The 23,751-nt window shown below is 37.2% G+C and overlaps 1 protein-coding gene across 6 annotated transcripts; it reads left to right on the forward strand.

Annotated features, from left to right (window-relative positions):
- Positions 1 to 1,534: 1,534 nt before the first annotated feature.
- On the forward strand, positions 1,535 to 23,505 carry XIAP (X-linked inhibitor of apoptosis). Of its 6 annotated transcripts, XM_074914860.1 has the most exons (9): positions 1,937 to 2,209; positions 4,342 to 4,466; positions 13,204 to 14,110; positions 16,040 to 16,139; positions 18,032 to 18,110; positions 18,735 to 18,768; positions 20,150 to 20,337; positions 20,879 to 20,888; positions 21,798 to 23,505. In XM_074914860.1, the coding sequence occupies exons 3-9, from the start codon at positions 13,237 to 13,239 to the stop codon at positions 21,989 to 21,991; spliced, it is 1,479 nt and encodes a 492-aa protein (XP_074770961.1). In that variant the 5' UTR covers positions 1,937 to 2,209; positions 4,342 to 4,466; positions 13,204 to 13,236; the 3' UTR covers positions 21,992 to 23,505. The 6 variants fall into 6 exon arrangements, with proteins under 6 accessions (XP_074770960.1, XP_074770959.1, XP_074770961.1 ...); XM_074914859.1 differs by lacking the exons at positions 1,937 to 2,209; positions 20,879 to 20,888 and adding an exon at positions 1,535 to 1,921 and having other exon boundaries at positions 20,150 to 20,374; positions 21,798 to 23,504; XM_074914858.1 differs by lacking the exons at positions 1,937 to 2,209; positions 20,879 to 20,888 and adding an exon at positions 1,535 to 1,870 and having other exon boundaries at positions 20,150 to 20,374; positions 21,798 to 23,504.
- Positions 23,506 to 23,751: the final 246 nt, after the last annotated feature.

Below are 23,751 nucleotides of genomic sequence, written 5' to 3' on the forward strand. Positions count from 1 at the left end.
GATTTCAAATTGAGAGAAATGCCAAACTCCTGAGAAATTGGCCCACACATTACCAGTGAGGGACTGGAAATGCTATTCTCATGAAGGAGTGAGGGCCATAGTAACCTCACCAGATACCAGTAGTATGGAAACAAGTCTAAGGATACAATTACTTTCAAGAGCCACTGTAAAAAAATAAAAATTAAAAAAAAAAAATTGCAGAATGACAAGTGTAAGCATTAGGACTTAAGTTAGATTATAAACTAAGTAGATGACTTAGTGTAAAGTTAATCATGGGTGTTATCACATCTTTGCAGTATCAAATTACAAAAGGTTTATAGCACTGCAGTCAAATTTTTTCTTCAAGAGAAATATTAACAAAAACCTATCCATAGTAATATCTTTTCTGATAGTTTTTTGTTAGTCTCAATGTATTTCAAAAGTCTCAGACATTTTGAACTATTTATCCTTTAGTTCAGGGAAATCTTTTATAGGCTCAGCATCACCATTAGGCTGCATAAATGTTTTAGGTTGTGGGCCATTCTTTTTTGAATGAAGAGCAAGTAATATGAGGACTTGCATCCTGATTACTGAATGATTATTTTTGAATATTCATTACGATTTCTTCCTAATCAACCAAAGGGAGTTTGTTAGTATTTCAGTACTTACAGTAATGGAAGTTACTATATGTACTTAAAAGAACTAGAAGTTTTGAATCAAATTGGTGTCTCAGTATGTGCTGGTCAACATGCAGTGTGAAACAGTGCTTATCCAAAAGGGTTTCAGTCTAAGCCCTAGAATCTGCAAGCCATCTGGGACACTGTATAATTAGACTGCTTATCCTGAAATTGTCCCAGACGATCTGCCTCAAGTCTTCTGAGACACGTGATTTGAAAAAAGTTGCTACTAACCATAGGCACAACAAGAAAGCCAACAAAGTTTGAGAACATTACTCCACGTAGCTGACTTTTCTTGAGGATAGCAGGATGCAGGTCCCCTACATAAGGCTAAGTGTCTTCGCTACATTACAATTTGTTGAATCAGTCATGAGGGCACCTGGGTTTCTAAAATGGAGAAAAAAGTTATGGAATATTTTAATGTTGCACAACAACCATCTTAATCTTGAAAACGATTAGATGATTTGCCTACAACTACCAAAGAAAATAGCCTGAGGTTTCTGGCTGATTTGGAAAATTCCAGTCCAGATACATTAAATTTATAATTGCTAGTGAGAACACAGTTTGAAGAAAAAAAAAAAGGCCCTGGCAAACTTATTAATAAGTAGCACTACCTGCTTTGCTTTACTATCCCTATGATTTATGAGCAAAGATTAAGGAACAATTATAATGCAGCCAAAAATGTACTGAGAAGTACCACTTGTAGGCATCTCACGTCTTCTGAGAGTACTTGGAAGATCAGTGTCTGGTATGTGATTTCTCAGTTCCTTTATGCAGCCAGTTAAGAGAAGTCTATACATTTCAGAATAAATAACTGCACTGTCATGCAATATTTCAGCCAAGGTAGTTCTTAAGAACCACACCTTATGTAGGTCAAACTTGTAACTTTATTAGTATGGATCTTGTCAGGCGGCCAGCGACAGCCTCCGTGAGATCGCAGGGCCCGCCGGTGCGGAGCGGCCGTGGCCAGGCCGCCGGGGAGCCCCTTCCCCGTGGCACTGCCCTGTGCTTGACAGACCTGAGTCCCAACGGGCCGTTATTGCGCGGACGCGCGGTGAGGGCAGGCAGGGCGCCGGGATGCGCATGCTCCACGCCAGAATCCGCCGGGCGAAGAGGCTGTGAAGTGGTGCTGGAGGTGCTGATGGCGGAGAGGGGCACCGCGGCCTGGCTAGGCCCGCCGGGGCGCGGCGGCAGCGGAGGCACTGACGGGACGGGCAAGCGGAAGCAGCGCCGAGGCGCGGCGGGGAGGCGGAAGGCGGGAGGCGGTGAGGCGGGCCGGTGGGGGGGAGGCGGGCCGGCGGTGAGGGGTGAGGCGGGCCGGCGGCGGGCGCGGCCGCTCTGCGCTTCCCGGCTGCTGCCGCTACGTGCCGCCATCCGCCGGCGGGAGCCGGGCTGCCACCCGGCCACCCACCCCCCCCAGCCCGCCAGGGGGCGCTGCTCCCTTCTCGCCTCCGAGGCGCGGAGAGGCTGCCGGGAGCCGCCATTTTCTCGGTGCGCGCTGGCTGCTGAGCGGCTCCCGCAGCCGGTGCCGGCAGGGAGGGGGACGCGGCGCGGTGAGTTGTCAGGCGGGCACGGTTGTGGCCATCGGTGTTTTGGGGCAGTGGGCGGCCTGGGCTCCCCGGCTGCTCGCTCTGGTGGCTCTCGCTGCCCCGGGCAGCTCGGCGGAGCTCCCCAAGCGGGGCAGGGGGCTCGGTTCACCCCTCCCGGCGCTGCCCGGGCCCTCCTGCGGACGGTGCCGGCGGTCCCGAGGATGGCGGGGACGCCGCTGCCCCCTGGCCTCAGCCGGGCGGCGGCGGGGAGTGTCGCCAGCCGGGGGAGGCGTTGCCATGGCAACGGGGCGCGCCGCCGAGCCGGGCCGGGCCCGCCCTGCCCCTCCGGCTCCGCCTGGCCCCGTCCCGGAGCCGCAGCCCCTCCGGGCGGGTCTGCGACCCGCGCCCCGGCTGCCGCCTGGAAGGTCCACAACCGACTTTCCTCTGAATAGAATGTTTAGTTTTCTGTTCTCCCTGTATAAGGAAAAAATTCACATGCTAGTATGGGTTTTTGGGGCCGTCTTTGGTTCTTCTGACATCTTTTGAGTATTGTCTCCTCTTGCCCGCTCTTTTTTTCCTTTTTTTTAATAAACCCATCACCTTCTAGAGTGACCATTCTGCTTCGTGTTATTAAAAAATCCCGTTTTGTTTACGTTTTCTACTGGAAGAATTCAGTATTTACTAAGAATTCTGCAGGAAAAAGTTCACTTACATTTTTTTCAGCTGTAATTCACACCAGTTCAAGCAGTTCTCTTTTGCACAGTGGCTCTGTGTTAACGCTGATATATTTAACAGTGTATTTCTGCTTCTGCACTACTGTCTCTGTTGCTCCTGTCTTCCTGATAGAGCCCTGTAAATGGGTGCAAGAACTATTTTTAGTCTTGATAACTTCTGACAATTTTAACTGTTATTAATCTGCATCTGCTAAAGATTATAAATTTATTCTTGTAACTGCTTTTAGGTATTTTTCCAGAACTTCTTTCATTATCCCTTCATTGCTACAATCTCACATTGCGATTTTAGTACTTCATATAGCTGAGTGGGAAGATTTTTGTTTCTTAAATAATTAGAAGCTACAAGATCTTATGGTAGACCAATTTGGAAGGAAAAGCAACCAAGTTGGGGGAACAAAAAAAAAAAAATCTTTTTTGTCATACTTCTTTTAAATCTAATACCTTAACCAAAAGTAGCATTATATACATTAACTTATTGTACTCTATCGTGAAATCACCACATAACAGAGAAGACAAATATGAAGTATTCTAAGAAGGCAAATATGAAGTATTCTAAGAAGGCAAATTTTTATTTGATGGATTTGTTGATTAAGCTTTTATTTGGATATTTTTCATTTTCTTTAGTGCTTCATTTTGCTATTTACTCAATTGTTTTATAGTTTTCTTTGAGGGCCTTTAAAGAACACCCAACTACATTTTTCTGTAGAAAATTTGGCACCTACAGCACTGGCCAAGAAGGGCAAAGGAACAAGTTAATGATTGTTCTGTACCTCCTCTGACCTTGCCCTTTGTAACCAGCAGCAAAAGTGAAAGAATTCTGTTGAGGGTTGTTTGGTTGTGGGGTTTTTTTTTGACTGCTCCCACTGATATGAGGCAGACTTGCATTTGTTATCAGAACAGTAAGGAAATGTGTGTTCATATCTTGTTTTTTGAAGTATGGATTACATTTCAGGCCTCTGTATACCTGTGATAGTGCTTCTGTGTCTGTTGCTATCCTCCCAGAGTGGGTGAGGCACCTGCAGGGAGCTGAAGAGTTTCAGAAAATCCAGTTTACAGTCAGATGCAGAATTTTCTAGGAGAGGGAAGATGATCACTGAATATTATTCTGTCTGCTTTCTCCTTTTTGCTGCCCTCTAATTTTTTATTCCAGGATTATATTTTGCCCTCTTTGGATCTTCTGGAGTCTTCCCAATCTTGTATCCCCCATGCTAGTTTTAGTAAAACATCTGAATTTCAGACATTCACTGACGTCAGACTCTTTCAACTTTAGATTATATTTTCATTTGGATTTCTTGGCCAAGGAATAGAATTTTTAAATGTTGGGGGGTTTTTAATCATAGTTTTGGAGTTGTGCATTTGTAAACCATGCTGAAGGTTATGTGAAAAAGGAAAATGTTTAACCTTTGTTTTTTCTACCAACAGGAATGTAAATATTGGAATTTGTTCTAAAGATTGGTGGAAAATAGAGATGAAACCAGTATCTCCTCTGATTAATTTGTTACAAAACTTGGTCTGATTGGATACGAATTTCTTAGGGAAAAACTATTGTAAGTATCCTTTACATTTTTTTTATTTCAGGACTTAACAGTGTACAGTCCTCTACTGCTTTTTATTTTCCATAGTATGTGGTCTGTCTTGTGAGTTCTAATCCAAAATACTCTGAATAGGATGACTGTAAGTCAGGCTCCAGAAATAGCAAGATTTTTGTACGTGAAAAAAAGTAGCCGTGTGTGAAGGTTGAAAGTATGTTAAGACTGAAGAAGGCATGCTGCAAAGCTTGAACTGAATGTCACTCCTATCACATAAAATGTAAAATGAAGCTGCACATACCTTGCAGTTCGTTGTCCTTCCCCTTCTATGTTTCAGAGAGTTTCTCATTAAATAGAAAGGCAAGCAAAATGTTTTCAACAGGTGCAACTTTCGTATTTCACTTTTGGTACAGTATTATAACTAGAATTAATCCCCAAGTCATCCCAATTTCCTGACAAATTTAAAATTAAAATACAGAGGGTAATTCAAGAGCAATTTCCAAGTTTACAAGACGATGAGTTGTGTGTGTGCATATGTACATATGTGTGTGTATTGAAATATATATACAAATTCACCTCACTGTTTGATGGCAAAACATTGATGCTAGTGATACCAGAAAGTATTACAATGCTGCTTCTGCATCAGGCTGCAGTTAAATGAATGTGATAATAAACTTCTGACCAGTGCCACTTGGTATTAACTAGGTGGAACTGAACACCCTCGCCGGTGGGCAAGGCAGGAAATGATGGGCTCTCTGTATTTGTGTGGTTTTACAACTTTTCTTTAGAATCCAGAACTGAGTCAGCAGTTTTGCTGTGGCATTAATCATGTTGCTGTAGCTGAAGCTTTGTATCATTGTGTTTGCTTAATAAAACACTTTCTTAATAAGACACTTTCTTTTCCCATCTTTGTCTTCAGTTATAATTGTAAAAGGATGTAGCACTAAAAGCTGGAGCACAGCTTGTACTCAGGAAAGGAGATACATCCAAGGACACTGCAGGTTTTGCTAGGCATTTTTTACTATTGGCTATTCTACTTCATACATTCCCATTGACTAGGTAATTTTTTGCTTCTTAACCAAAAGAGCAGTAACTCAGATTTTAGGGGTTATATTTCTGTAGTGGTACACTTTATAATCACAGATTTAAACTTTTAATGTATTTATTTATTAACTCATCTGCTTCATAGTTGACAAAAGTAGCTTGCCGTTTTTACTTTTACAGGGGTAGGAACTGCATAGCTTGCATAGCCCCCAAAATGTATTGGTAGACTTTCATGGATGGAAGTACACTTCAAATAGTACTAAATATAACTTCCAAGCTGTTTTCTATTAAAGGGAAAAGTTCCAAAAGTTTAGTCTCAACTTCTTGAGGAAGAACTTGAAGCTAAATCAAAATCCTGTTAATAATACAGCAGTTAATGAATTTAATGTTCTAAAGTTAAAACATAAAAATAATATAGAAAGTAGATTTTTATGCTGCTTGAATTGTAAGTCTAAAATGTAAGTGTGTAATATAAAAATGGATCTTCTGAAAAATTTATTCCCCCCCACATATATGGTAGTTGTAGTACTGATTTGGAAATGAACAACAGTGAGTTGTGTAAGAAACCTTTTATAAGAAGGGGAAGAGAACAATTAAGCAAATGAAGATATTGGTATGGAATGTGGAAACAGGATGGAAAAACTAATAGTCTGATTTTTCAGAAGTGTGAGGGGAGGAAAGTCAGAAACGTAAAAAATTATTCTTTCCCTACGATTTGCCTGAAAAAATGCTTACAGAATCTCAATAAGATTAAATGGTACAATTCAAGCAACCTTGTAATTAAAAATTGATAGCTAAACCATACACAGATTCCTGCACGATTTACACAAGTATAGCGCCTTTCATGAAAAATATTTCATTGTATTCCTGCTTATGCCATGAATAAAACATTCATCTTACTAAAACTGCCAGAGAAACTTGAGACTGTCAAAGTTTGCTCCTTCCTTTTTTATTGGTTTGGTTTGCTTTGGTGGGGGGTTATTTGAAGTCTTCTGATCTTGGTGTTGGCTCTCCTGATCTCTACTTTTACCTTTTATCTTTCCATCTTTTTCTCAGTATGCTTGAGGTTTGGTAGGATTTTTTTTCTGTGTCATTTTGGTGGGTTTTGGGGGGTTGGTCTGTCTCTCTCCCCCTTATTTTTAGGTACTGTCGTCTGTAGGCAATTCATTTAAGTGGCAGCAGCTGTCAAAAATAAACCGTTGCTTTAGACAGGCTTTCCTGTGTCCAAATTAAAAATGCCAACATCTCTTTCACACTGTGCTTTGTACTAAACACTTAGCAAGGTGTGGTAGATATAAAAAGGTTTTCTCCAGACCTTTAGTCCTTTCTCTTCCTTGGGCACTTCGGATAACACTGATCTATACATTTATTACTGGCTCTAATTGATTATGACTTACGTTTGACTTTTGACATCTCTGTAGGACCATTTACTTAGGCTACAACGTGCCAGTTTTTTCTATAGCAGCTGGTATTTACTCTTTCCTTCTCATACATACAGCTAAAGTCCTTTCGAAGACATTTGTCTTGCAAGTTCACCAAAAAACTATTCTTTTTTTCTCTGCCCTTGGCAGATGCAAATTTGTCCCACTTTTATCTACTGAGAGCACTGTCACAAATCCATTCTTCTTGTTTATTGGTCTATTCCATACCCATATGACTTCTTCATGAAGAAAAAAACAATATGAAAATCATTCTCAAAATGGTATGTTTCTATTAGCCTAGTTATGTTTATTTCTAAAATGGATAGACTGTAAAAGTCTTTGTGACTAGAGTTAAGAATTAGGAGGATTTAATAGCCTACTATAACCTTGAGCAGCTGACTGACTTCCTATGATGATAAACCCTGATGGGTAGCTAAGTAGGACCTGTTTGAAAAAACAGACAAATGAAGCTGAGCTGATGGATTTATGTAAGCTTTGGCGCTGAATCAAAAGGCGTTGTGTAGATACATACCCTCTTTATAAATGAAAGTAAAAAAAAAACCCAAACAACTAAGGAGGTGGGTTTTTTTTTAAATGGCTATTGATATTTAGATGTAAATATACTAAGATTTGTAAGCACTTCAAATAAATTGTATGTTTCTTGTGGTTTTAATGTTTCTAGTTAGCAGCATGCACCTTCCTTGATCTAATTGCAGCTGAGCAGGCACAAAGTGAAATTAATTGAAGTGACATATGCATAATCTGGGTGTCAGCTGGTACAGTATGTTCTGTTTGATATTTACTTGGTGCACTATTCTCACATTTCAAAATTCAGTCAACAATAAACACTAACATTGGTCTCATAGTCAGCATGTCAAGTAGTAGAAGCTCAATGTTTATGTATCCTTTGCTCAGGAACACGAGGCTGTGCAAGTAGGTTACTGCCATTTCTTGTCATGTGGAAGAATTAAAAATAACTCCTTATAATGCCAGTCTGTTTTAGAATTAACGATGGAAATAGTCATGCCTAATAAAATATACTTGAAAGAGAAGCGCAGGTCCTGTACTTTTCCTTTGAAGTAGTTCAGATCTAGGTAATGCAATGATGTATTTTTGCCTAAAATCATACCTGTTAATATTTTTAAAGCTGAACTAAACATGTTTGTCTTGCGAAACCAGTGTACAATTTTGCATTTTGAGTAAGTTAACAATTTTGTTATAAATTCTTGTCTTTATTTTTTCTTCTGAAACAAATCAGTAGACTATATAAATTGGTACTTTAGCCTGAAAGTGGGAAATGTCTTGTGAGAAATACCTTCAGATGTTTAGAAGCAGGATTAAATTTGGCTGAGCTTCTGGAAGTCTTTCAGGCTAAACCAGGCTTTGTTTACTCACTGCATGTATAAGGTGTTTAATGCATCAGTAATAGTTTAAACAATGTCCTGGGGTTTATAAGTAAAGATGAACTTTTAACACTTCTGGACCTTCTAATTCATATGTGATAATCTGTTCAGAAGGGCTTCATTTCCATGTACACAAAGTATATTCTCTGAACTTGGGTTTGCTGCTGGTATGTATGGTAAAGTCTTGTGTACACATCTTAGTTGGTTGCTTTTTATGAATTTATGTTTCTTTGCCATAAACCATTCAAAAATCTATCTTCAGTTATTTTTCCTCTGCAGTTAATGTTTGTCCAAATGCTGATATGGTGCAAGGTGCTGTTTTAAATCATTACTCCAGTTATCTGGAGTAAGGCAACTGTTAGAAAACCTGTGTAGAAATACTATTTGTAAGCTAGTCTTAATTTTACACGTTGAACAGTTGCTTTTGACAGTTGTGTGAAATAGAAATAATTGAACTTGATGCTGCATTTAAAGTAGTGCTAATGTTGTATTTAAAGAAGTAGTTACACAGGAGGAGAGTTTGACTCAGTGTTTAGTAAATATGTTCATGTCATCTTCTCTTAGATAAAATTATTCTAAAGTGTAAACTAGCTGTATTTGGAGGGGCTGTCCTAAGGAAAAGGCTTCAAAATGTGCATGGAGCATTGTTAAAGGTAGCAGATACCTGCAAGGCATTTGTCCTGCTTCTGTCACTGTGGTATTTATACGTGGTTTTGAGAGACTTCTAGAATGATGGTTGGATCTTTCTGCTGCAAAAGATCAAGGTTAAATAATGTGGTTGATATAATTTGAAACAGTTGCTTCCTATTAAAGAATTGATCTGTGGTGATTGGACCTTCTGTCAGTACTTACTGCTCTTTTGGTCTGTGCTTTTCATGCTGTTTTCATTGTGAGAATCAAGATAGATTGCTTACCTCCAGAGAATCAAAATGTGGCAGATATTTTGATTACCATCATGTTGAGGATGTAATTTTTTTTTTATTCGCTGTCTTAGCAGAAGGAGTATTGAAGGATTCATAGCACTGTAGAAAAAACTATTTGTAAGAGTAAGAGTAAAGCCACTAATCTCAGTGTTCTGAGTGATGGATGCATTATGTATAGGGGTTTTTTTTTAGTTTTATCCTAATGCTTATTTCCAATTATGTTTTCCCTCAATTGTTAGAACTTCCAGTACAGTGCATAGAGATTTATTTTTTTTCCTGCTTCAGATACCGCTGTTGTATCTGACTGAAAGGCATTACCCTGTGATTTCCATGTCAGTTGAGGGTGGTACAGATACTGAATATTAGGTAGTTCTGTTAGTCTATTTTTGTCTAGCATTCACAGTTAATTAAAAGTAATCAATCAAACTGGAAAATAACATTACAGTTAATTGAATATCATCTCCATCCTGATTTCTAATACTTCAGTTTAGTCATTGATCCTCTTTCTTCCTTCTTTGTGTCTTTGCTCAAGTGTTTCCTTCTCAGTTCCTTAGTGTCATTAAAACACACACACATCTTTCCAGGAAACACCAAGAGGATCAACGGAATAACTGGAGTAAGACTAGTAACAAACTAATTTAAGTAATAGGTTAAAACACATGCTGTTATTTCCGTTAGGAAAGTCTGTTGTATATGAGGCATACCACCTACATGGTATTCTGAGTTCTGCAGCCAGTATTTTTAAAGGTGAGAAGTTAGTTTGGGAAAAGAGGAGAAAATACACAATTAAACATTATATGTTTACAGGCACTCTGAAAATGAAGCCTGCTTTAAAGAAGTGGGGTTTTGGAATTATCTAAAAGTAGATGTTTGTCAAAATGTTCAGCTTATTTACAAAAAAAAAATAAATATATATATATATATTATGAGCTTTCTTAAACTTTCTGATGTTGAAGGTGGAGAGTTTTAGTGACGAGTCCAGAAAAGTACTTCAAGACCCAGGCTTGCTTATGCAGCGTAAGTATGATTTGAAGTTTATCTCTGTCAGAGGGCACTGGAGAAGCTGGGCCTTACTTAAGATACACTACTTGTTCAAATTGCTTTGGTAGAATATCTTCTTTAGCTTATGAAAAATGACTTCATGTTATAATGAAGCTTTATATATATGCATCTGATATATATTAAAGTTATTTATTCTCTATGTATATGATACTGCTGTATCAGACTTTTTTTTAAGAATGACAGACTTTAAGGTGAGCTCTGATAATGGAGCAGTGAAGTGGTGGTTAAGATGGAACATGTAGGTGGTTTATGAGAAGTGGGGGCATAATTAATTCTGTCTCTTAACTGTTTTTTACTTCATGTAGTTGTCACTGTAATATGTGGTCACCCCATATGGCATAGGGAACAAAAAAGCACAAACCAAGAGTGATCTTTGTCTCCAGTAAATTCTTGAGAACTGTCAGGCTTGAACCTTGGTCTGACTTTACCCATGATTTCACTAAGGACAGGCAGGGCAAATTACATAGAATGGCTGAGTAGATTGTCTCTTGATTTGCTGCAATTATTTGCAGCAGATCAGAGGGATGTGGAGGCTCTATTCTGATTTTAAAGTAAATATAAACCAGAAAAGCTAATATGTAAAAATTTAAATGGTATGAGTTGGTTTTTCACTGTTTCAGAACTCATTTCTATATAAGTAAAATAGTAAAGATATACTGCTATTCATACATTGAAAGCATATGCAATTTTATTTTTTCAACGGTCATTTTGAAAAGCAATCAATGAAGGATATGTGGTAGGCTTTTGTTTGCCTTGTAGAAAGTCTTTGAGGCATGTGGATAAAAAAATTAGTATGCACCTAATGGTATTTGAGTATACAAACTCAAATACAAACTATTGTATGAGTGCAGTGTAGTAGTAATGGTGATTGATTGATCTATGAGGTCACTTGAGATCTTTACAGAAACAGTCCTAGAAGATTTAAAATAAGATTTTAAAAGGAAATAAACATGAACTTTTAAACTTTTGTTATAAAACCTGATTGTTTTCAATATACATATGTATATTAAATACATGTATTGTGACAGCTTTCATATTACTACCTGTAATTACTGATTTTTTTTTTTTTTCCCTTCAAAGTCAAAGCAAGCATATAGGTCAGATTTGTAGGTCAGTCAATGTAATTTATTCAGAAGCTATTTTTGAATTTGCTAAGCTAAAACAGAAGACCACAGTGTAATTTCTAGTGTCATTGCATTAGTCATGAACTGACTTCCAGAAGGAATTAAAGCTGGTGCACAGAAGTAGTTTTGTATCCATGATTATGTGAAGCAAGCATGCTGCCTGTCTAATGTCATGTTCTCTCAGCCTGCTTATAGGTTAATTATCTTTGTCATCTTGGCAAAGGATGGAGCGATCCTGTAACATACAGTCATTTTAATTTTCCCCTCCCCCTTCTGAACTTTAAGAAGGGTTTTGTCCTTCCTGTAGAAGCTAAATCTGGTATTATATAAGCAATTATGACAATTATAACATTTCCATTGACCTTACAGAAGGTATAATCAATAGTAATGCAGGTGTTGAGGAAGGAGCGTATTGAGGAAGCTAGATTTTTGCCTGATGGCTTACCTTATAAAGGTAAGGGTATGTTGCAGGATCCGTATAGAAGATGGAAAAGAACAGTTCAAATAAATACATAGTCTGTTCTTCCGTATATGCATTTCTTTTTGATAATTGCTGAATTATTGCTTTGTATTAACAAGTCCGTTTGGGCAGTCTCATAATAGTTTAACAATAAAGGAGTAAGTTTGAGATGTGTATCATCAGTAGCCTGTGTTTTACCCACGACTTCCTAAGTCAATAATATCACTGCACTTGTGAGGACAGAGATTAATTTTTTCTCTTCATCTTGGGCTGAAGGTGATGGCTGTGTCAATTTGCAGTTCTTGCGCAGGACCTGCAGGAACCAAGTAGCTTGTTTTCATCCTCATGACAGAAGGGGCTTGTCTGTGGGCTCTTAGCAGCCTGCTGGTGCAGAAGGGCACAGGGCAGGACTAGCAGTCAGTACTGGAAAAGTGTAGGCAGGAATAGGAATGTGGGACAGGTGGTAGCGAGTATGAGGTTCCTTCAGGGAGAGAAGGGAGGAAAGGTGAGGTGTTGGTAGAGGCGCAGGAACTTTTGATAGAGAGTGTAGGCAGGGCATGGGAAAGTGGAAGCAGTGTACTGGGCATGAGTGCTGGTGCTGGGTAGTCCAAGATGCTGACCTTAAAAGCAAAGCACATCACTTTGGTAAAATGCCCCAGTGAACATCTGATAGTTTATTTTGTGAGATATTTTGCTAAAAAGAAAACTACGATGTATGCCTTCATAACATAAATCCAAAGGCTTTTTTCTTTTTGATCTTTTTGATACCAGTTGATGCCCATCTGTAATGGGCATGGCATGGTGGTCATGGCCTTCGTACAGGGAGAAATAAAGATAGTTGTGTTTTGGAACTGGGCTGTAAAATCTTGCAAATGTGGTCTGGGATAGATCAGTATTTTAAATTCAGTAACTTCTTATTTCAGGTTCAGGAGCCTTTTGGCAGGGTTTTGCCCAGAGCTTTTGTTAAATATTTTATTCATTTCAATCTTGCAATGTTTGCTTGTTTTTTTAAGTAGACCATGCTTTAAAGCTATAAAAGTACAAAGCTGTGCGTTTTCCATGTAAATTTTTATTGGCCTGTAAAAATTTCGTGAGCTTCTTGCCTTTCTTTACAGATTTTTTTTTATTTTGTTCTGGTGTTTGCCACTGCATGGCAGGGGAGGCAAGAGGCAAGTAAGGGTGAAGTGGAAAGGAAGAGGACGAGGCATTATTTTAATACGTAAAGGATGGGTAGTTTAATACAGCCTGTTTCTAGGCTTGCATATGTGTATGATCTATTCTTCTGTCTGTGAAATTAAAACATTTATTCTTTGTTTAGGAAATCTGAAAGGAGAGCCCTACTTATGAAGAGATGACGTGTAAAGTCCCAGATAACTCGGAAGCTTGTGCCACTCCGGACACTGACCATGGCCAGGAATGGGCACAGGAACACTACCGACTGGGAACTTTCGTTGAATTTCCACTTGGCTGCCCAGTTTCAGCATTAGCACTAGCACGAGCTGGCTTTGTTTATACTGGAGAAGGTGACAAAGTCAAGTGCTTCAGTTGCCATACAACTATTGAAGGATGGGCACCTGGGGATTCCGCAGTTGAGAGACACAAAAACCTTTCCCCAAATTGCAAATTTGTTATTGAATCTACTTTTCTGGGAAATAACATACATCCTCTTGCCCAGAACTACCAGCATAGAACTGAAAATGGTTCCAGCGATTCAGCCCTGCGGTGTGCTCTGGATGACCCATCTGATGTGGAGGCAGATTACCTTTTGAGAACTAGGCAGGTTGTGGATATGTCAGATAATCTGTATCCAAAAAACCCTGCTATGTGCAGCGAAGAGACGAGATTAAAGTCTTTTTATAACTGGCCCCTCAATGACCAGTTGACACCACAGGAATTAGCTAATGCTGGATTCTATTATACAGGTGTTGATGATCAAGTGGCATGTTTTTGTTGTGATGGAAAATTGAAAAACTGGGAACCCAGTGACAGAGCTTGGTCAGAACACAAGAGGCATTTTCCCAAATGCCTTTTCGTCCTGGGCCGGGACATAGGAAATGTTCCAAGTGAATCTGTTTCTGCTGAGTTTGGGAGAAGTGGTCTAAACAATGCGCAGCATCCATGGAATCCATCTATGGCAAAATATGGAACACGTTTACAAACATTTTTAACTTGGATATATCCTGTTGACAAGGAGCAACTTGCTGAAGCTGGGTTCTATAGCATAGGTAAGGCAGACCTTAAAATGCTTCCTATCTTTTACAGAGAAATTTTATGAGTGTCTTGTAATGAAAAAAAAAAAAGGTGTTTTTTTATTCTAATATGGAATGATTTGTCAGAATTTCTTTACTCTGTAAACTACTTTTCATAGTTCTTGTGTAAAATGATACGCATGATACCAAGTATTTTTAATATCCAAGTATAAACTTGGTCATAAATTCATTTTTAACAGTAAAACATAAAGTGTGTTTTCCTTGTTTGCTAAAACCCTCATAATACATCTTTCACAATGACAATTATTGAAGTTAATTTTTTTTTTCTTTTTTTTTAAATGAAGTGCTGTCCTCCAGCTATCTACCTTAGGTCTAGCTAGTGGGCTTGGGGCCCGTACAGAAGCCTATGAATAAGACAATCCATGCGTTGCCATTTTATTTAGTTAACACATTTGCATTATAGCACTGGGACACCCGAAACTAGCAAATACCATTACTACTACTGTAAAAGCTTTATGAAGACAGTGACTCCAGTGGAAGAGCTTTAACTTTTAGACATGAAGTATTTGACATGGATAAGCTTCCAACGTATTTGTGCATTGGTTTCTCAATTAGATTGAATTGCACAGTGCTGTTAAAGCATGTTTCATCTTTGAAATTCTTCACTGAGAAATGCTGTATGAGTGCAAAGCGTTGCTCTTACTAGGTGTGATAGGTCCACGTTGCCCTTGTCCCTCCCCCACCCTCGGACACAAGTAGGGCACAAACCCAGGTAAAAATAAGAAGAAATTTAATACAACAGTGTAATAAACAATCTGAACATAACAGTAGCTATGATAACAATAAACAGTAATAACAGTAAACAAGACAAAAGATATACAGAGAAATACCGCAAATGATTACAGACAGCTCGCTCGCGTGCTCCCTGTCACCAAAGCCACAAAGGAAAAAGTTCCCGCGCTGCTGCGCAGGGACCTGATGTCAGTATGGTATGAATTACCCGGCTGGAGATCTCTTCCCCCTCTCTGCTGGGGTAACTTAACCCTATCCTAGCTGAACCAGGACACTAGGTCACCAAGAAAAGGGGATTATCTGGGTTAATTTCTTGCTCTCATCTTAACTGGCTTCTTTCTTAGTAGCTCTCAGAACTTTTTAATCTGGTTCCGTTTGTTTTACTTGTGGCCAGAAATAAAACCTTTGATATGTTCTTGTATAGGTGATATACATGCAATATTTGTATCCAGTAGAACTGTTTTTATTGATTTCTTCTTGAATTCCTAAAAGTACCTAGCTTCTCACAGCCAAGTGAGATCTGTATTGTGGAGGGGTACTACATGGGCACCAGCTTATCAGACCCGATGGCTGCTCAAGTGGCTTCTGTGAAAATTGGTTAGTGTGGCCTTAGAATGATTTAGGTCAGTAGGAAAAATCTGTCCATACCCTTTCTCATTGCAGTAAACACAATATCTAAGCAGTTTCTGGTGCAGTCTTTGATTACAGTAGGCATGGTGCTAGAACAGAGAGAATGCAGTTTCTCCTAACATCTCAGTCCGTTAATGCTACTGCTCTGTAGAGCCTGTAGATCTTAATGGTGGAGGACCAAAAAGGCACATATACATCCTTAATTCTTTGTGGTAGACTACTTCATGGCTTGTTTGCCAGTGAATTGAGCTACTTGATAATAGATTATTTTTAGCTTTTGTTTTTTATCTGCATAATTACTTGCTAAAATAAAATTCCAAATATTTCTTGTACCTCTTACTTTGTATTTTTTTAAGCTCAAGTCCCTCCTGAACATGCTTCAAATTATATGTATTATGTCCTCCTTGCAAATGGAATTATTTTTAGTTACAGTTGCTAATCAAATACTTAATAATGTAACATTTTAGTTGAGAACTTATGCCTACTATAAGTATGTAACTTTATTCTTGTGCATTTCCTCAGGTAATGGTGATCATGTTTTGTGTTTCCACTGTGGTGGAGGATTGCAAGAATGGAAGGAAAATGAAAACCCATGGGATCAGCATGCCAAATGGTTTCCTGGGTAAGGTAGTTTTTTACTGTTTTCCTGTTGCATGTCTGAGTCTTATTTAAAATGTGTTATATTTTAATGACAGAGAATACTAATAAAGGTTTCAGAAGGTTGACTATGGCTTAATGTTGTTTAGATTTATGAAAATAACTGAATTTTTTTTTTAGTTGCTCTCTTCCACTTCCTCCTCCTTTATTTTTGTCATTTAGGCACCAAAGGAATATCGGTTATCTTCCATGGTTTATATTTTTCCTTTTCAATAAGTAGAAAAGATTTTAAGGAATATTTTGCATGGGGCCCTTATTTTTGTGTTCCATCTGTTCTACCTTCTGTAGTCCTTCCATTATATGTGTAATCATCAACATAGGCTTTAATGTTATATTGGAGGCCTCAAAAGAGGACATTAACCTCATGTCTTCTTTGAGAGGTAGGAGGGAGTTCTTCTAAAGTGGTTGGGAAAGAGAAGTAAACCTCAAGAATTTGAGGGCAGAAGTAACTTACTAAAGGTGATCAGTCTGAATAGTTACCCTGAAACTGTACCTTCTGAATAACTTTACTTCGAAGTCAGCATCATTTATATGTCAGCTTGTTTGTAGGAATTACTAAAGGGAAGATTTCTGTCTGGACTTAACTGATGTCTCTGCTAGCAGAATCATAAAGTTTTGTGAATACTTATCTGATCTCTTTTTTTTTTTTTTTTTGTCCTCATTATCCAAGTGCTACATTCTAATGGTAATTTTAGTAGTTTCATACATGCCAGAGTTTGTAACTTATGTTAGGATACAAAATAATTAAACTTCCGTCAGGGTGCAAACAAACCTAAAAAAGTTAGTAGTGATATCAAATTCAAAACATACGTCTGCGTAATTTTAAAGAATTGAGGATTCCAGACCCAGAAGTATTTTTTAGACAAACTGTCTAAGATCTGCTTTGAGGAAAGGAGGAGGAATGGTATATGACTTAGTGTTTCTTACAGGTGGGTAAAAGCTGTCCAAGTACAAAGACTTAGTAACATTGATTTTATCAATGTTATACAAGTATCTTATGCATTAGCTGCCAAATTTGTCCCTGTGGTGAAAGGCTCTCTAGAAGCTGGAAGTTAGTATTTATGCATTAGGTGATCTTTTTTTTTTAGTAGTGGCTGGCAGCTTTCAGTTATTAGTCTCTGCTGCTTGAAAGAGATGCCATTCCAAATTTTTGCCTTGGTGCAGTGAATGGTTAAGATGCATTTTCTTGCTACGTTTCACTCCTTATATAGGTTTGATTTTGGCTTAGATTGCTTAAATTATGTCAGATTTTATTAGTTCCTCTCAGATCATTAACTGTCTTACATGGAGTTTTTGTTTGCACGTTAACTTCAGCAGCAGTGTGTCAGTCTTGCAGAAGGCTGTCTGCATCCATGAGCTGCTGAAGGTGAAGGAACTGCTGAAGCTAGAGAACCATTGTCGAGGAGTTATGGCACTCCTTAAATCTTCTGGTGGGGAAGAGCTCTGCCCAGTGACTTGGACTGGTTGGAAAATAATAGGAAGAAAAGCATGTAAGACACCTGTCTGACTAGTGACTGCTTTTCTATGATTGCAAAAGACTAAAAGAACCAACATTTTAACATTTGTTTTTCATTGGAGTCTTTACTTCTATAAACCTGTGGCATCAGCTGTCATGGGACACAACTCTTTAGCTTTCCATTTCACCAAAAATATTAGAAAGATAAGTACTGCTGAAGTGATTAAGATGTTTCTAGAAACATTCAAATGACATTACTGATGTTGTCTAAACATTTAGACATTTCAAAAGCAATCATTCTGTATAATGTAGGAAATTTATTGAAGCTTTTCAAAGTTATGTAGTCAATTTTTGTTTGCTGCTTATGCAGTTCTATTATAACTAAATATTTTCATTTATAGGTGCACGTTTGTGAAAAAGGAAAAAGGGCTAGAATTTATAAATAATGTTCATTTAAGAGACGGATGTAGGGACTCAACAGTAAGTGTCTTGCTTATTAATCAAATACCATTTTGTTAAAATAGAAAACAGTCTTAATGTAACTTTCATATGAAGTTACTCTTCTAATTATCTGCTTATCATTTATCCTCCTGCTGCTTCTTTCATCGGCAGAAAGTGAAAGACATCAGAGTATGTTATGGTTCTGTCATTCATGGTTTATAGAGCTCGCAGTTCTCCTTAGTTGGGTTATGGATCACAGATAGGGTCCCTTGTATATGTTGTATATTTGGTACTGAACAAGTACTATTTGTTTTATAGCCTGGGAACCTAAAGTTTATGATTAATAATTTCAGATAATTTTTCTTTTCTTGTTGGTAGAGCATTGTTAAACTTGTATGCAGTTACTAAAAAGTAAAACTGATGTTTTATAATTCTTCCATAGACTCACAATCAAATACATACAATTATAGCAAAGATGGGTTAAAATGAAAACTTATAATTATATGAAAGATACAACAAAACATTGATCCCTTTGCAGTTATTTAATAGTCTTAATCGATTAAATAACTGAGATCAAATAGCTGTTTTCTGTCTTGTAACTGTATAGGTTTCTTTTCACCTTCTCCAGAATTGTAATTTTGTCTGTTTATATTTCACTTTTAGACAGAAGCTGCTGAAGGGACAATACTTCCTAAAGGTATCTGTTTAGAAAAAAACCCCAAACAAACAGTCCCCCTATTTTGGAACATCTGTATTTGCGTGTATAGTAAAGGAAATAGTTAATTTTAAAAATAACCCTATTACATTTTTAAGTAAAGCATGACAGGCAAATTGTTGGACGATACTCTTCCATTGCTTCTAAAGAACTGCAGAGTGAATTTTATTTCTCTTAGGGGAAATCTAATCATGGTTGGATAAATATTGTAAAGTAAAGGTTGTAAACCATGAAAGAAGTGCGTATAGAATGCAGTCTTATTTTTTTATAGCTACTAAGTGTGCCTCAAGTATTGAATTAGTAGTGCTGTGGGATGAATGTTAAAGAATACTGAAATGAAACAATCATTGCCTTTCATGAGGCAGGAAGAGTTGGTCTGTTAAATGGCAAGGACTAGGAAGCTGAGAAAGCTTAAATAGCTTGTTATGTGTTCCAGTATTACGCATTCCTGCAATGTTTTTTGCAAATACCAAGCAATAAAAAGACAAGACAGTTCGAGGGGTGGTGGGAAGACAGTCAAGCAACTTCATCCCAGGGAATGATAGCTGTTGCTAATAGGAGTGATTACACAAAACCTATTTGAGAAAATCTCTCACACGCTGCTCGTTTATGAGACTGAAAATTAGTCTAAGAAGTTTTGCTCTTTGAACAGTCTTCTTAAGTGAAGAAGAAATTAGTCATTTACATGTAATAGAAGAACTGGAAATAGGGCACACTGCTAACAATTCTATTCAAAAAATAACAAATCTATTCAAAAAATTACATTGAGAAGACGAAGGGGGAGGTCTAGCAAACTGAAAAATGGTTTCCCAAAGTAGTGTTGTGTCTTATTGTGGATAGGCTTGCTTGCTTGCTGGTGGCGCTGTGTTTTGGGTTTGTAAATTCAAATTATTTATTCGTTTCTCTAAACATATGTGTGATTTTTTTTTTTTTTTTTTTTTTTTTTTTCCCCTTCCCTGAACTGAATTAAAAGTAGTGTAATGCTACCAAATACGTATCTATTCTGCCTTGGAATTTTGGAATTTTTTTTCAGTTAACATTCAGTTACAGAATTTCTGATGTTAATTATATAAGACATTTTATTTAAGAAGATGAAGTAGTTGATTTGAATAGCAAATCTTGGAGGATTACTATATTATAAATAGATGAAGGAAGGCTGGGAAAGCTAGGGTGGAAGACATCTCAAAACTACAGTTTTGGGTGTTTTGACCATGTGACTTTTACAACCAGCAAAATTCTCAAATCAGAAACACAGTTGCTTGGGCTAGATATTTGCAAAGGTGTCTTGCTGTAGTGAATACTGTCTGATAATCAGATTAATCGTTGTTAATTGTTGTTTTGGTTTTTTTAATTCTTGTTTTAGTTGATCTCTTACAGAATCCTTTGGTACAAAGTGCCATAGACATGGGTTTCAGTTTGTCTGAGATTAGGAACACCATGGAAAAGAGATTGCAGATGTCTGGAGAAAGTCACACATCTGTTGAGGATCTGGTAGCAGACTTAAGTGCTCAGAAAGAAAATACAAGGGAAGAAGAATCAATTGAAATCCCAGTTGGGCAAGATGAGCTTATTCAATTACAAAACCTCTGTGTGTACTTTCATATCAGCTTTTTAGTCTGTGAAATATAGCTTATTGTTATGTGTTTATTCTACCCTCTGATTTAAGTCTTACCTGAGGTGAAGTTACAGTAGTGTAATTTAAAATTCAAAAGATTTCTTTTTGGACATTTAAAAAAAAAAGTTGAACAAAGAGGCTGTTAAAATATTTGAGTATAGCAGCATTTGTAAATATAATCTATAAAATAAGTAGAATTATTTCAGTATTATACACTTCTGAGGTGTTAAGTCTAGTGTGCTTCTGGGAAAGGTTATACATGCTAATAACTAAAAAGCCAAATTTATTATGATAGTGTCATTTAAGAATAAAAACAAGAATAATTGTAAATGTGGGGACTCTGATGGCAAAATGAAATACACAGCAGCGTACTGTCAAATACTCAGTATGCTCAAAATAAAAAGATCTTAGCAGGGGATTGTTTATTTTTCAATATAAAATTTTGCATGGGATAGAAGCACTTTCCTTCTTGGACAGTATGAAAAAAGTATACTTCTAGATGGTTTTTATTTTCAACTATTTGCATTCCAGCTATCCTGCGATATGCAAGTTATGCTCAGAAAGCTGGTGTGGCACACTCTGCAGATAGACCCAAACCAAGATCTCCAACTCAGGAGACTTGCAGTTTAAGACAAGCATATGAGCGAATTCATAGGGAGGGGAAAAGACTATCTGGTTGGCATGTTAGGCAGAGCTCTTACCAGCCCACTCTTTTTAATAAGATTTTTAATGGACATTATGGGGGAAAAAGAACTTGCAATCAAGATGGACATCATTTTTGTGGCTGGCTGTGCAGAGCTTTCCCCAAGTAGCAGAGGAAGGTGTTTGAAGTTTGCACTTTCACATGGGGTATAACTGGAATAAAAAGAGCTCATGTACAATGCAAAATTGATTCTTTCTGCATTACAAATTTTGAAGCTTTTGAAGTATGGGCATTTTGAAAATGGAGGCAGGGAAGGAAATCACATCCTCATTCTTTTCGCTGGGGAAACTCTCGGGGGGGAAAAAAATCCAAATTACTTAATCAGTATCAACGAGCCTTTCTTTCACCTTCTGTACAAGTTTTGGGAAAGTTATCAATGGGAAGTCAGTGAAAAGAATGGTTCCTGATTGAAATATGCATATCCTAAATTCTATAGATAACTCAAGCTCTTGGAGATATAGATAGCTGAATTCCCTTCTTTCATTGGCCTGGGATATGTAATGAGATGGGGGGGGGGGTGGGAAGAGGATTTCATGCTGCAGGTTGGTTTCCTATCTCATGATTTTTTTTTTTCTTTTTAAAGGTGTGACCTCTAAATCATATCAAGAAAACATTGTACTTGTGTGTAAAGAAAAAAAAAAAAAGAATGTCACTAAGTATGTTAACTTCTTTTTATGTGTTTATTTTCCTTAGATCTCAGTACTGAAGAGAAGTTAAGACGCTTGCAGGAAGAAAAGCTTTGTAAAATCTGTATGGCTAAAGACATATCAGTTGTCCTCATTCCCTGTGGTCACCTAGTAGCCTGTAAGGAATGTGCTGAAGCACTTAATGAATGCCCTCTGTGTCGTACAAATATTATAAAAAGGCAGGAAATTTTTATGTATTAGTGAAATAAACACCGTTGTGGATGCAAATGTTTCCTGCTTTATTGCTTTAAATGTGTAATGTAATATATAAAAAATGCATTTAATTCCAGGATGTAATCATATGGCAGGAGTTAGATTTTTCTGCTGTCAAACTCTACATACATCTTAAAATTATTTTCCTTAAGCGAATTTTTTGTATGTAAAAATCAATATTGAAAGGCAAGTATATACATTCTGTAACCTCAATTCATAGAACTGATTTGGGAAAGCCTAAGAAATGCAAAGCCTTATTTATTCGGTCATTCCTTTGCTTCCCTTTGATAGGACTCTTATACTGAAGTGTATGCAAATATAGTTGTATAAAGAGTCTGGCCCTATATTACATTTGTAAATAACAAGTGTTTTTAAAAAACTATTATATACATGTATATTATATCTGAGAATTTATCTGCTCAAAAATGTTATGTAAGATTGAAAATGTTATCTTCTGTAACTTTGGTTGTAACATAATTCAGAGAATATGCGTAAACCTGCTGCTGTAATATTTCACCTTATGTTTGCTACTGATACCTTGTAAGTTTGTTTTGATCTGTAATTCCTGTCTCAATGGTTTTTTTACTGATTTAGATGTATAAATTGGCTTCAGTAAACTGGTTTTAGCCTTCCTTTTTTCACAAAAATACCTTTGTATATAAAATGTACATTAATTTCATTCCTTAAAGGAGAACTCAACAGAAGTGAAGGAGTTTTTATGTACTTTGTGCCCTTCATGAAAGGAGTGGTCTCATTCTAACCCCCTACACAAGGTGGTGTTTGATTTTTTTTTTCTCTTATGTTTTTTAACATTTAGCATTATCCTAACTTGTTCATCTGCTAATACTTTGTAGTGTTTCTGTTCATTTGTCTCTTTTTTTAATAAGAGAAGCTTAAACTGTCTCCATGAAAATGCTTTCTTCTTAATTCACCAGTAATGCTAGAAATCTTTCCTTTTTGTTCTTGTCAGTTTGCTGCATTTAAAGTAAAAAGTTCGGAACTCTTCTAGTGAGAGTCACCTTAAAATACTTAAACTATTTCTTACTGGACTGATGCTCAGTTCTTCAGTTTAAAAAGTATCAGGTTTGTATTTAATTACACCTGGTTTATGGTCACTCTGATTATGTGACTTCATATTTTGTGGAGCTACTAATATATTCTGTGTATATATTTTTATCTTTGAGTTTTAAACACTAAGAGATTTAGAATATACAGAATATAGTTTTTCACATCATGAAAGTTTTAAATCCAGTACACAAAAATTTAATGTCTACTTTTTATATTTTTTTAAATAAGCACTGTAATTATATACTGGTGTAATGTTACAAATATTTAAAATAAAGTCCAACCCAGTTGTTCCTTGATCAATGTATTTGATTCTCACATTAAAAAAAAAATCATAACAGAAGGTTGCTTTCTGTTGCTTTTTTTGTGTTGTAACTCAACTTTTATTAATTTAACCTCAGTATTTTTAATTTGAGAGGAAATAAAATCTACTGCTTGTATAAATTAAAGCTCATTAATGGTACAATTGAAATGTTAGTTTTGCTATTTTTCATAATACATTAGGATTTCATTCTTAGGAATACCTGATGACTAGAAATATATAAAGAATTCAGCCCAGAAAGGTTTTATTTTGCCTTTTTGTGCCTTTGTGAAGAGTTTAGTGAGTCAGGTAATTCAAGCATATGGGGATTTTTCAGGAGAGATAGGGACTGGCAATTCTGAGAGGCTCTCTTCTACCTCCC

Source organism: Athene noctua, chromosome 11 (genome assembly GCF_965140245.1).
Source record: "Athene noctua chromosome 11, bAthNoc1.hap1.1, whole genome shotgun sequence".
NCBI classification, from domain to species: Eukaryota; Metazoa; Chordata; class Aves; order Strigiformes; family Strigidae; genus Athene; species Athene noctua.

Coding starts and splice junctions, on each gene's coding strand:
- XIAP (XM_074914859.1), top strand. CDS start 13,237: ATGACGTGTAAAGTCCCAGATAACTCGGAAGCTTGTGCCACTCCGGAC. Junction 14,111..16,039: donor AGCTGGGTTCTATAGCATAG/GTAAGGCAGACC, acceptor GCATTTCCTCAG/GTAATGGTGATCATGTTTTG. Junction 18,769..20,149: donor AGGGACAATACTTCCTAAAG/GTATCTGTTTAG, acceptor TTCTTGTTTTAG/TTGATCTCTTACAGAATCCT.